Here is a 13,225-nt window from a genome sequence, read left to right as displayed (position 1 = left end):
GATGTTCCTTGAGCTGGCAGTGAGTGAGATGCCAGTGAATATGTGATGGGCTTGAATGTTTGAGTTTAGAGTGATGAGATGGTTGCCATACCCTGGCTGCACAAATGAGATCATTCATCCTCTATCTGCATTGGATGGCCAACCTCTTCTGTGCAACATTGGCACTAACCACCACTGCCATCGCCTGCCAAGCTGGATTGATAATGTAGCTGCCCCTCCTGCGGACAGAACAGCGGTAGAGGACACCACAGCAGGCCTCCATGGCTTCCAAAGGTGCTCGAGAGCTGCAGTCTTCTTTCCTTTTGGGGCCAATTTTTCTTTGCTGCCATCCTGGGCTAGAAGCACTGAGTGCGGCTGTACTTTAAATGTGGTGCCTGGCGTGATGAAGCGGCAAGGTGATGATGTGATGGGTAAATGAGAGCCCACCTGCTATGGAAATGGCGTGTTTCATTTTACCCGCCCGCTACTGCACCTAGTGCAAATCTGGGGTGATTCCACTCAAGAAAACCTGCGATGTTTCATAAATTATATTAAGAAATGCAAATTATTTAAGTTCACTGGTATCATTTATTTAGGGGTTCATGCATTTATAATCAATTTTTCCAGTTGCCTGTTATTCTTCAGAATTCCTTATAGCAATTTTTAATCACAAGAATGAAGGATTCTGAGGCCAAGCTATGCTCTTAAATCATGTATTTTAATGCTGTTTTGAAGCAGTCAAAATATCTTCTGGATAGCTGTAATTAAATAGGGGCACAGTATGTGAGAATGTTAACTATTCTTGTCAAACTTAGATGCTAAAAAAGCCATTTTGGCATCACATAAAGTTGAGTGTTGAAAATCTTTTTATGGGTGGTCTTAGGGTAAAAACCTGAATTAGTCAGACTTAATTTAAATAAATTTGTAGGTAACCATGAGTAACTTAAGAAATAAAGTGTTGCATTTCAAAATTTGCAGATGAGACAATTGTGAGGCATAACAAGCAGTGCAGATAGCACCAGGAAATTACAAAAAAACGGGTAAATTAAGTTACTGGAAAAAACTGTGGCAAATGGAGCTCACTGTGGCAAAGTGTTTGGTTTCCAGAAAGACAAATCGGAGTATTTTCAAAATGGTGAGAAAATAGGAACTGTGGAGGTGCAAAGAAATTGAGTACCCATGTACACAAATCACTAAAAGCCAAAAGAAAGATACAAATAGTAATTAAAAACACTACTGGAAGCTTATACTATATCCCAAGGGAGCTATATGAAGGAAAGGAAGTGTTGCTTGAGTTATATAGAGCCTTGGTCAGACTCCCATCGTGAGTACTGTATCAGTTCTGGGTACTGCATTTCTGGAAGGATATATTAACCTTGGAGAAGTCGCAGTGCAGATTCACAACATGATAGTAGGCTAAACGGGTTAAATCACAAGGGCAGTTTGCATGAACTTGGCTTATATTTTCCTCAACTGTATAAGCTCAAGAGTGATCTATTTGACATGCTAAAATGGACAATGGGATTTGATAGGGTAGCTAAAGAGAAACTGTTTCCTACGTTGAGGGGATCCAAAACAGGAGGCATAACCTTAAAATTAGACTCAGGCATTCAGGTGTGAAACTAGAATGCACTTCTTCACACAAAGAGTAATGGAAAGTTGGAACTTTCTCACTTAAGGGCTGTGGATGCTGGGCTAATTGAAACTTTCAAAACTGAAATCAATAGTTTTTTGTTAGGAAAGTGTAGCAAGGGATGTGGAGCAAAGACAGATAAATGGGGTTGAAGTACAGATCAGCCTTGATCTAAATGAATGGAGGAACATGCTGTGGCACTTAGAGGTGGGTGGTGGTGTTGAATAACCTATTCCTGTTTCTGTTATCTATGCAGTGTGATAGCTATTTTATGCCACTAAATGTCAATTCTTCATATCTACCACACCAATCGCAGGTACCTTCCTGTTGCAATAACATATTGTGGTTTTCATTTGGATGAGGTCAAGTCATTGTTTATCATAAGTTTTATCTTGGTTTTCAAGTTATCAAGATATTGGATTCTGAACACAGTATCTAATCTGCACCGGAATTTTTCCAACTGGTATTTTTTTAAGAGGTTAAGGTATTAATTATAGTTAGTGCAGGACAAGAAAAATAGGTTACCATCCACTTAAAAATATGTAACCTTGAAGCTGCATTGTGCAATATTAGCATATGAAATTCCTCTTTGCTCAAGGATGGGCTAATCCAGTTATGTTAATATCACTGGCTTTTATATTTCCAGTACAAACTGGTTTTAAATGAGACATTTCTCTTTACAAAGCATTATTGTATAATTGTTGGTGACACCGTGAACCTCTCTAGTAATATAAAGGGTGACACAGACTGAGTTCATTATGAATTTCCCATTGAAGATGTCTTTTCAATTCTTCAGAACATCTCTGATTTAGGATGGAAACAAAATCACCAAAGTTTCTACTTCTGACTGCTGGAGCATACATCTGTGTAAACCTTAACCATGATCAAATTGCCTGTTGGTGCCCTATGTCAGTGCTGATATATAAAGAGCAGCTCTGAAAAAGAGTCATATGGACTCAAAATGTTAACTCTGTTTCTCCCTCCACAGATGCTGTCAGACCTGCTGAGTTTTTCCAGCATTTTTGGTTTTTATTTCAGATTTCCAGCATCCTCGGTATTTTGCTTTTAGCTTTATATGTGCATTTCTGTAGAGTTGATATTGTAAATTAAGCTGGAGCCCAGGAGGAGTCAATGCTTCCAGGAGAAGGAAGAAAATTTGACGAGGGAAAGAAACTTCAGTCTAGATAATTTCAAAAGGAGGATCTTAAGGATCTTAAGCTGTTCTTAATGTCTGCTCCATTTTGGTACTTTTCATCAACAGAAACTAATCTTTGGAAATTAGAGTTATTTTATATGACAAGTCAGAAATTCCTGATAAAGTTTGTAAATCCTATTTTACTTTTCCAAGTATTAATGTCTGTAGGCTACCTCTACAAGGAATTGCTTCAGTTATATGACATCTGTTTTACTCTTTTGTCCCCAGTACTACGACTGAACCACAGCTCATCAGACACCTCTGAGAAGAAAAGAGTTAAGAGCAGACTAAAAAAATTTATATCAAGGCGACCTTCATTGAAAACCTTACAAGAGAAAGGACTGATTAAAGGTAATGTGTTTGATTCTTAAGTGCAGTGGCTCCTCAGTAAAATGTACTGATGCACCACAGCCTCTAATATAACATTCATTGTTTATGCATTATGAGTGCTTCACTAATGGGTAAGTCATAGACAACTTATACAAAAGCAGACAAAGTTTTATGACATTTGTCTTATGGACACAATACAATGGCCTTTGTGTTTTTAGTGCTCTTTCCATTTGTGGCAGTGTGTCACTACCACTAAAGCAAAGGAAGGAGAGAGACTAACTTAATGCAATATCCAGACACTGCCACATTGATTTTATTCCTTTGAAGACAGCATGTCTGTTGTGACCATCACACCACACTCCACTTTTGGAGATAGTGCTGCAGTGCATTAGAACTCTATCCTTTCAACTTTGGGATTTTGATTCAAATTCCATATGATATGTGAACATCTATTTTCTATGATAGTTGGCCCATATGGCCATGGATCCAAAGCATAAATGGCTCATAATTTTGTATTAACTGCCTCAAAATTGGCCACATGAGTGGATGTTTAAACTGGTAGAACTGAGGGTGTCAATAAAGTGCACACCTTTGTCCTGGATTGTGTTGAACATCTTGAGTGCTGTTGTAGCTCCAGCAATCCAGGCAAGTGGAAGGTTTTTATAACATTCCTGATGTACCTTTCAGATGGTGAAAAGTTGAGAAGCCACTCACTGCAAAATACCCAACATCCGATCTGCTGTAGTAGCCATAGTATTTATGGTCAATAGTGACTCCCCAAGCTGTTGGTGTGGGGAGCTCAATGATGTAATGCCATAGAACTTAGATTCAAAAGTAGCAAAACATTAGTTTAAAATGGATTTCCGGCTATGTTCCCATTAACACATAACAGGAGCATGAGAGTGTGAGGAAATGTTGTTGCCCTGGTCATGATGACTTCCAAAAGTACGCTTAGTGCTACCAACATAAAAAAAGTGCCGACATGCCTTTCCTCTGCTATCATGTTACCTCATGGACCAAGCAATTCTGCTAGTTTTTGTTATATGACACATTCATTTTATATTAAGCAATGTAATATTCCATGTAAAACAAATTAGAATGGGTTGCATCATCAAACAGTACTTTTTGAGGCTGTAGACAGGTAACAGCTGAAATTTCACACACTCAACTTCACACTTGCACTCCAATCTCACTTCCAATTCCCCATGCAATCTACTAAGCATTAATATTCACCCACAACATTTAGATGATAGGAAATATTTTGTTCAAATAATACAACAATAATATGGAACCAATTTGAATTTTCTGTACCTTTAAATTATGCCCCAAAGAGAGAGTGTATGTTCTGCATTTTGACTTGATTTGCTTATATATCTGTAAACCATTTGGTAATTTTGGGTTTGCAGGAAGACGTGTTCTCCAAGATTAAACATTTAGGTGCTAGCACTTATTTTTTTGTGAAAAGAAGCATCTAAAAATCATGAAGTGGCAATTGTCAGTTTAGGTCAATAACTCAACAACTATGTATTGATATAGCACCTTTACTGTGATGAATCATCCCAAGGCACTTCAGGGAGGCATTATAAAACAAAATATGACACCAAGCCACATAAAGAGATATTAGGGCAGATTGATCAAAGAGGTAGGTTTTAACGATTGTTTTAAAGGAAGAAAATGGAGTAGAGAGGTGGAGAGATTTAGAGAGTAAATTCCAGAGTTTAGGGCCTAGGCAACTGAAGGCACAGCCACCATTGGTGGATAGATTAAAATCAAGAATGCTAAAGAGGCAGGAATTCGAGGAACACAGATATCTCAGAAGTAGGCTAGACCATGGAGGTATTTAAAAGCAAGGTTGAAAATTTTAAAAACAAGGTGCTATTTAACTAGGAAGTAATGTAGTTCAGTAAGCACAGGTGAGATGGATGAATGTGATTTTGTGCAAGTTAGGACATGGGCAGCAGACTTGGGATGACCTCAAGTTTATGGAGGGGAGAATGTGGGAGGCCAGCCATGAGTGCATATTTTAATCAAGTCTGGAGTTAACAAAGGCATGAATGAAGGTTTCAGCAGGAGAAGTGCTGAGGCAGGGGCAGAAATGGGCAGTATTACAAAGGTGGAAATAAGCTGTCTCAGTAACAGCATGAATATGTGATCAAAAGCTCATCTTGGGGTGAACTATGACCCCCAAGGTTGCAAACAATCTGATTTAATCTCCAGACAGTTGCTAGGGAGAGGGATGGAATTGGAGGTGGTTCCTCAAAGGTTCTCCCATCCCCTACCCCTCCTATATACATTCTTCTTGTCCATGATCCCAGCTCCTGCTCCCTTGACTCTATTCCCACTAAACTGCTGACCACCAACATCCCTTTCTGGTTCCTATATTAGTTAATATTGTTAATGGTTCTCTCTCTTTAGGTTCTGTCCCCCTCGCCTTCCAATCAGCCATAATCATTCCCTCACATAAAGAAAAATGCTCAATTCTCCTGTTCTTACAAACTACTTCCCCATTTCCAACCTCCTTTTCCCCTGCAAAATCCTTGAAAATGTTGTCACTTCCTAAATTAGTGCTCATTTTTCCTGGAAATCAGTGTTTGAATCTCAGTCAGGTTTTCACCTCTGACACTGTACCAAAATAGCTCTCAGAGTCACAAAAAAAAAATCCTATGTGACTGTGACAAAGGTAAATGATCCCTTTTCATCCTTCTCAACCTGTTTACAGCCTTTGATCATGTTGACCACACCATCCTCCTCCAACACATCTCCACTGCTGTCTAGCTAGTTGGGACTACACTACCCTAGTTCAATGTTTAAATATCTAATGGCTTCTCTTCCTGCCCCCATACCATTATCTCTGGTGTCTCCCATGGATCTATCCTTGGACTCCCCTCCTATTTCTCATTTAAGTGCTAATCCTGGGCAACATCACCCATAAACACAGTGTCAATTTCCACATATATGCTGATGGCACCCAGCTCTACCTCACCACCATCTCTCTCTAATGTTTTAGACTGCTTGTCTGGTATTTGTTACCAAATGATTGTAAATTTCCTCCAGCTAAAGATTGGGAAGGCCAAAACCATTGTCTTCAGTTTCAGCCATAAACTCCATTCCCAAACCAATGACTCCATTCCTCTCTTTAACAACTGTCTGAGCTTCAGCCAGATGTTTGCAACTGCAATGTCACATTTGACTCCAAGATGAGCTTCCCAAAACAGATCTGTGCATTGCTAAAAGACCGTTTATTTTAGCTTCTGTGACATCACTTGATTCCACCGCTGTCTCAGGTTGTTTGCTGCTGAAACCCTTTCTATACTGTTGTTACCTCCAGATTTGACTATTCCAATGCACTCCTGGGCAGCCTCCCACATTCTACCATTTAGAAACTTGAGGTCAAACAAAATATTGTTCCCACGTCCTAATTTTTACCAATACCCATTCACCCATCACCACTGTACTTGCTGGACTACACTGACTTCCATTAAAGCAATGCCATGGTTTTAAAATTCTCATTTTTGTTTACAACTCTCTCCATGGCCTCAACCCTTCCTATCTCTTTAATCTTGTCCAGTCCCAAAACACTCTGAAATATCTGTGCTGCTCTAAATATGGTCTCTGGAGCATCCCAAATGTAATTGCTCTACCATTGGTTGCCATGTCTTTAGCTGCTAAGTCCCTAAGCTCTGAAAATCTATTCCTGAACCACTCTGCCTCTAGCTCTCTTTCTCCCTTTAAGATGCTCCTTAAGACCTACCTCTTTGACCAATCCTTTGACCTAACATCTCCTATGGATCACTGTCAAATTGGAACTTTTGTAATTTAAAGGTGCTATATAAATAAAAGTTGTTATAAGGGGAAGGTCTGAAGGTTTGTACCAAAGAAATGTGCAATCAAATGGGCCAAAGATACAATCTCATCCGAACATATTTTGAGAAGTGGGCTGATAGCCATCTTCACCCTAAAATATATTGCAATATCATTAATTGGTTGCAAAATAACATTTAAATGTGCATACCTTGTTCATATTAGAAAACTAGTTGCAAAATAACATTTAACTGTGCATACCTTGTTCATATTAGAAAACTATCACCAATACCTTTAGCCCTGTTAACATCAGAGTTCCCGGCTCCTGTGAGGGGAGATTTCCTGCAGACATCCTGGTGCGGAGCAGATATCCCACCTTTAAGAATCACCAGCCAATCAGAGGCCAATAACTCTCCAGCACTGGCAGCTCCATTGGGAGCAGTGGCCACTGCCAGTACTGCATTGCAGCTTGGGCCAGGGATCGACGATGGAGCCACATGAAACAGATGAGTGGGGTGGGTTTGCCAGTGCCAGACAGGGACACCCATGCAAAGGAGTGTCTCATTCCGGGTCCCTCCATACCTGCTGGAAGATGTCTCTATTGAACACGGAGTGCCCAGCAAGGAGGGATTCACTCTACCAGGCGCTGGACCTACCTGCCAGAGTCTTCAACTAGTGACGGCAGAAACCCACAAGTGGCCATTAAGGACCTCAATTGGCCTTCATGTGGGATGGCCATCCTTGAGCCTTCCTGCTCCAGGCTTAATCGGTTAGACGCAGGAAGGCAGTGGGATCTCCATCCTACACCTACCCACCTAATCACATGGCCCCACCCCTCTGGGGGTGGAGGGGAGAGTTATTAAATTCCCCCTTTTGCCTCAGGAGGTTGACAGAACAGAGATGAGGAAAAATTTAATGCGAATTAGTGTTTATTACTTACTTTGTTCTAATTTCACTTTTCATTTTAATAGTTTAAAATCAATATTACAATAATAAAGTGATTCCTCATGCTTGTGTAGCTTTGTTACTGTTATATTTGTGAGCGAAAACATGATAGGTCTATAGGGCACAGATATTTAACTGGATTCAATGGCAGGATTGTGGTCTGGATAGCTTAAATTTGGTCAACATTTTTGTCGAGTGTTGGAGCTGTTCCTTTTCCAATAGAGCCATACATGTCTTTCCTTGGAGGGACAAACCAAATCTCTGCTCCTTCCAATCCAGAACTCTTTGACTGAACTTCTGGGTCTTTTCAATGGAGAGTGGGGGAGATGCACCCCTAGTCTATTGAGGCATATAAGTTCTGTGCTTAGCCATGATCCCACAAAATTCATCAGGGTCTGTGGCTGAAAGCATACAAGCATGAAAATGAATTTTCAGGAAAAAACATCACTTTCATCCATTACATTTAGTTTCATAAATATGGATTCTAAGAAAACAGTTCATTCTTTCCTTGACCCTGTATATTAACCAAGCAAAACATTTCTAAAGAGCCTTCCTGGCCCAGACTTAATCGGGGGGAGGCAGGAAATGTGGAAAATTTCATATTTTTTTCTATACCTGAAATTACAAAACCAAAAAAATGTCTGAAATGCACATTTGAAAAAATACAATCAAGTTTTGAGTGCAAACTCTTTGCCCAAGTCAGGAAAGTGAAAGATGCCAAGCCATTTAAGGGGACTGAACAAAACCAAAGATAGGTGAGAGTCATTGAAAGACGTCCAAATTCAGCCCTCAAAGTAGCTTTAGTAACCTACAATCAAGTTTATTAGAAAAAAGAAAAACTTGCATTTATATTGCATTTTTCATGACCACCGGACATCTCAATGTGGTTTACAGCCAACTAAGTACTGCTTGAAGTGTAGTCACTGTTGGAATGTAGGAAATGCTGTATTAATTTGCGCTCAGCAAACTCCCACAAATGGCAATATGGAAATGACCAAATAATCTGTTTACTGTGATGTGAGGGATAAATATTGGCCAGGATACCGGGATAACTCCCCTGCTCTTCTTCAAAAATAAGAGTGTCACAGGATTTTTTACATCAACGCAAGTCATGCAGACAGGATCATAATTTAATTCTCATCCAAAAGGCACACCCCTGACAGTGCAGTACTTCCTCAGCACTGCACTGGAGTGTCAGGCTTGATTTTTGTGCTCAAGACCTGTGGGACTCAAACCTGGAACCTTGTGAATCAGAGGCACGTGTGCCACCAACGAAGCCACAGCTGACACACACAAGCCTTCACACAGAAGGTTTGAAAGCGATGTCGGATGATAAATATAAAAAGGTCATTTCAGTCAGGCAGTGAGAAGCAAAAGGTGTGTGATCTAAGCTCATTAAGGCAGCTGAAGGCACAAGAAACTCAAACGAAAGTGTAAAACCAGCTCCAAACTGGAGGGAAAAGGAGCAATAGAATGACGGGAGAAACATGGCTGAAGAGAGGCAGTCTGAAGTTGCTAGACTTCGTGTTCAGACCAGTCATATCCTGAAATAAACAGCAGCTGTGTTCCTTCCATGATTTATTAGTTAATATTGTATCACTTTCAAGCACTTTATCAAAGTGCAACACATATTAAAGAATATTCAGGCTATGTTAAATACATTGAGACATGTTAACGGATGAACTGTAAGTCAATTTCAATACAGGTGTGGATATTTTAACTTTATTTCACAAGTAGCTTCAAAATTATTTTGTTCAATGGCGTACCTGATACTTTGAGGTCAGTTTCATGAGTTCAAAATCAACTGACTCAATAATCACTTCATTTTCTGACAATAATGTAAAAGTAGAACTGACAGTAAATATGTTACACCAATAAAACTTCCTGAAACTTCTGAAACTAAAATAATCTGAATGCTTTATTACAGAAATACAAATGAAAGCAATATACTTTTCTTTTTATAGATTTAAATATAAGCCTATAAAGGTTCACCAATGTGAAAACTCCATCTTTAGAAATCTGGTTATAAATACTATTACAGTAAAAGTAATCTGTTGCCAATCTGGTCTGCAGTAGCTTGTGAATGATGTCAGGTGACATTTATGTACAGCTATTAGTGACAGGTCAGATAGCATCTCTGCACGGTAAGATATATTAGCGTAAAATCTGAGATGATTTAGTTTAGTTTGTCCATGGTTTTGTATTAATGCTATAACCATATCAATCATCTCATCCTCCCCTAATGAATAACAGCCACAAAATAAACTGCTGCAGGATTATTTCCCTTAAAATGCCTGTTGATTTTCCATACTCAAATATTGACTAACTGTCTGTGCTTGATGTATGATTTACTGGGTTGATGCAGCCTACTGTTAGTCCTTAAGTATGAATTTTACTTTTTCAGCCAATTCAGAATAACTGCACATTTCATGATATATTAAAATTGACTGCTTAAATGGACTCAGTGTGGGAGTTTCATTGGGTTTAAATTGATAACAGCTGGGCAGCCAAACAGATTAAGCATGTAAAAACTGAGAATAAAACCCGTTCCCTCTGCAAACAGCATTCTGTTCCACAAAAAGATGAAGAGGAAATACTGAATAAAGCTGGGATTGAGAGTGTTTATTAATCAGGAGCACTAATTGATTATTTAGGTTATAAAATACTAGCACCGTGTGGGATTGTGTTACCGTGGGCAAATGTGAAATTGTCCATTTTGGCAGGAAGAATAAAAAAAGAAGCATTTACCTAATTGGTGAGCCATTGCAGAACTCTGAGATTCAGAGGGAGCTGGGTGTCCTAGTAAATGAGTCACAAAAGGCTAGTATGCCAGTACAGCAAGTAATTAGCAAAGAATGCTATTGTTTACTGCAAAGGGAATTGAATACGAAAGTAGGGAGGTTGCTTCAATTTTACAGGGAGGCCACATCTGGAGTACGGTGTACTGTATTGGTCTCTTTATTTATGGAAGGATGTAAATGTGTTAGAAGCAGTTCAGAGAAGATTTACTAGATGAATACCAGGAATGGGCGGATTGTCTTTTGAGGAAAGATTGAACAGGTTAGGCTTGTATCCATTGGAGTTTAGAAGAGTAAGGGGTGACCCCTGAGGGGTCTTGGCAGTGTGGTTGTGGAAAGGACGTTTCCTCATGGGTGAACATAGAACTAAGAGTCACTGTTTAAAAATAAGGGGTCACTTGTTTAAGACAGAGATGAGGAGAATTTTTTCCCTCAGAGGGTTGTGAGTCTTTGAAATCTCTCCCTGAAAAGGCAGTGGAAGCAGAGTCTTTAAATGTTTTTAAGGCTGGGATAGATAAATTATTGATAAGCGTGGGGGAGGGGGGTGGGTGCGCGGGGTGTGGTGAAAAGTTATCGCGGGTAGTGAGGAGGTTACAATCAGATCAGCCATGATCTTATTGAATGGTGAAGCAGGCTCCAGGGGCTGAGTGGCCTACCCCTGATCCTAATGCGTATGTTCGTAAAGAAATTATTCAGTGACAGAGATTTTCATGTAGTAGAGGTTTTGCAAAGTATTTGTTCTTCCTCTTCATTCTTCAAACTATCTGCCTTTCACATTTCAGCTTTTCATATCATTCTGCATTTTATTGGTCAACTACGGACTATCCTTTCCAGTTCCTCATGAAAAGCAAATGCACATTGCTACAAGCACGTTCTCGTTCCTGTATATTCACTGTTATAAAATGAAAATGTATCAAATAGTTTCATATTCTAGTTTGTGTAAAAAAGTGATGAAGCAAGTTTATTCCAAACTGACATCTCCATCAAGCCCATGAGTATCAAGAATTCCTTTATGAACAATATGTTCAAGCACATTGCATGTGAAGCTTTCTTCCAGGCCCATTACAACAAGCCCACAACCATTGGTGCCAGGGAAATCCAGACTAGTGTACACTTTCTGCTGCCTGGAGAACTCCCAAGCATGCCATGTAGGAAAAGACAAAGGCTGTGACCAGGTACACCAGTTCTACGTAAAAATCCATAGTTCTCAAAACTGTGTAACCTTTTATTTCTCGATTTCTGTCTTTCTTTCCTCCAACTATCAACAGGCCTTTAAAACTTAAGTCTGTTAACACTGAACCATAGAATTATAGAATGATCTAGCACAGACAGAGGTCATTTGATCCATTGTGTATGTGCGGACACTTTGAACGAGCTATCTAATTAGTCTCATTCCCCTGACATTTCCCAATAGTCCTGTAGATTTTTCCCCTTTAAGAATTTATCCAATTCCTTTTTGAAAGTTATTATTGTATCTGCCTCTACTGCTGTTTTAGAATTCCAGATCATTAAAACAGCTGTGTAAAAAATAAAACTCTTCATCTTGGCTATGGTTCTTTTGCCAACAGTTCTTTCCTGCCTTTTTCAACTTTGGTGGCGTACGATACTATGAGTCTTCACCTCTGGTTCCTCAATTAAAAAGCATGCTGAGACCCTAGCTATCACTTTTAACGTTTGTCGAGTGTATCTATTTGATCAGAATAATGGAATATATGTATTAGTTCCTAAAGTGAAGTTTCAGTAACCTGACCATATAGTTTTTCAAATGAAGTATTGCAGTCCAAGTTTTGCGTTCTGCGCACATTATGAGATCACTGGCAAATTTATGGAAGACCTGTAATTCACCCTTTGCAGAGCAGATTTTGAAAGAGAAGCCATCAGCTAACAATATACTTAAATGACAAGTAATTCTACTAAAACTTTAAAATCTTTAATCTCCATCTTGAGGTTTATAGCCTAAATTACATTGCTACACTCTCATAAAATGAACTGTAACACTAATTGATATAATAAGTTAAAAAATAATGTGAGGGGCCTGGCTGAGTTTCAGCTTCTGACATCATCGATGGAATAGTCCGCTGCCATTGAGAGAGCAACCTAAGGTGGAACTCTATACTAGCAATTCTTTTTTTATTATTAATTCATGGGATTTGGGCATCACTGGCTAGACCAGCATTTATTGCCCATCTCTAATTGCCCTTGAAAAGGTGGTGGTGAGTTGCCTTCTTGAAACGCTACAGTCCCTGTGGCTTAGTTGCACCCAGAGTGCTGTTGTCGGGGGGGGTGGTGTTCAATATTTTGACCCAGTGACAGTGAAGGAAGGTGATGCATTTCTAAGTCGGGATGGTGAGTGGCTTGGAGGAGAGCTTCCAGGTGGTGGTGTTCCATGCATCTGCTGCTCTTGTCTGTCTAGATGGTAATGGTCGTGGGTTTGGAAGGCCTGTCTAAGGAGGCTTGGTGAGTTCCTGCAGTGCACCTTGTAGATGGTACACACTGCTGCCGCTGTGCGTTGGTGGTGGAGAGAGTGAATGTTTGTGGATGGGA

General features: G+C 39.6%; 1 protein-coding gene across 3 annotated transcripts in view; it reads left to right on the top strand.

The window, feature by feature from the left end:
• The window catches only part of arhgap15 (Rho GTPase activating protein 15), a 781,647-nt gene that overhangs the window by 467,110 nt on the left and 301,312 nt on the right, over positions 1 to 13,225 (top strand). For all 3 annotated transcript variants that reach the window (XM_041201317.1, XM_041201315.1, XM_041201316.1), the window contains exon 9: positions 3,036 to 3,158. In XM_041201317.1, the coding sequence (XP_041057251.1) occupies positions 3,036 to 3,158 (123 nt within the window). The remainder of the gene's footprint in view (positions 1 to 3,035; positions 3,159 to 13,225) is intronic.

Source organism: Carcharodon carcharias, chromosome 12, assembly GCF_017639515.1.
Source record: "Carcharodon carcharias isolate sCarCar2 chromosome 12, sCarCar2.pri, whole genome shotgun sequence".
Classification (NCBI taxonomy): domain Eukaryota; kingdom Metazoa; phylum Chordata; class Chondrichthyes; order Lamniformes; family Lamnidae; genus Carcharodon; species Carcharodon carcharias.
Note: the sequence above shows the minus strand (reverse complement) of the source record. Positions and strands in the feature narration are given on the sequence as shown.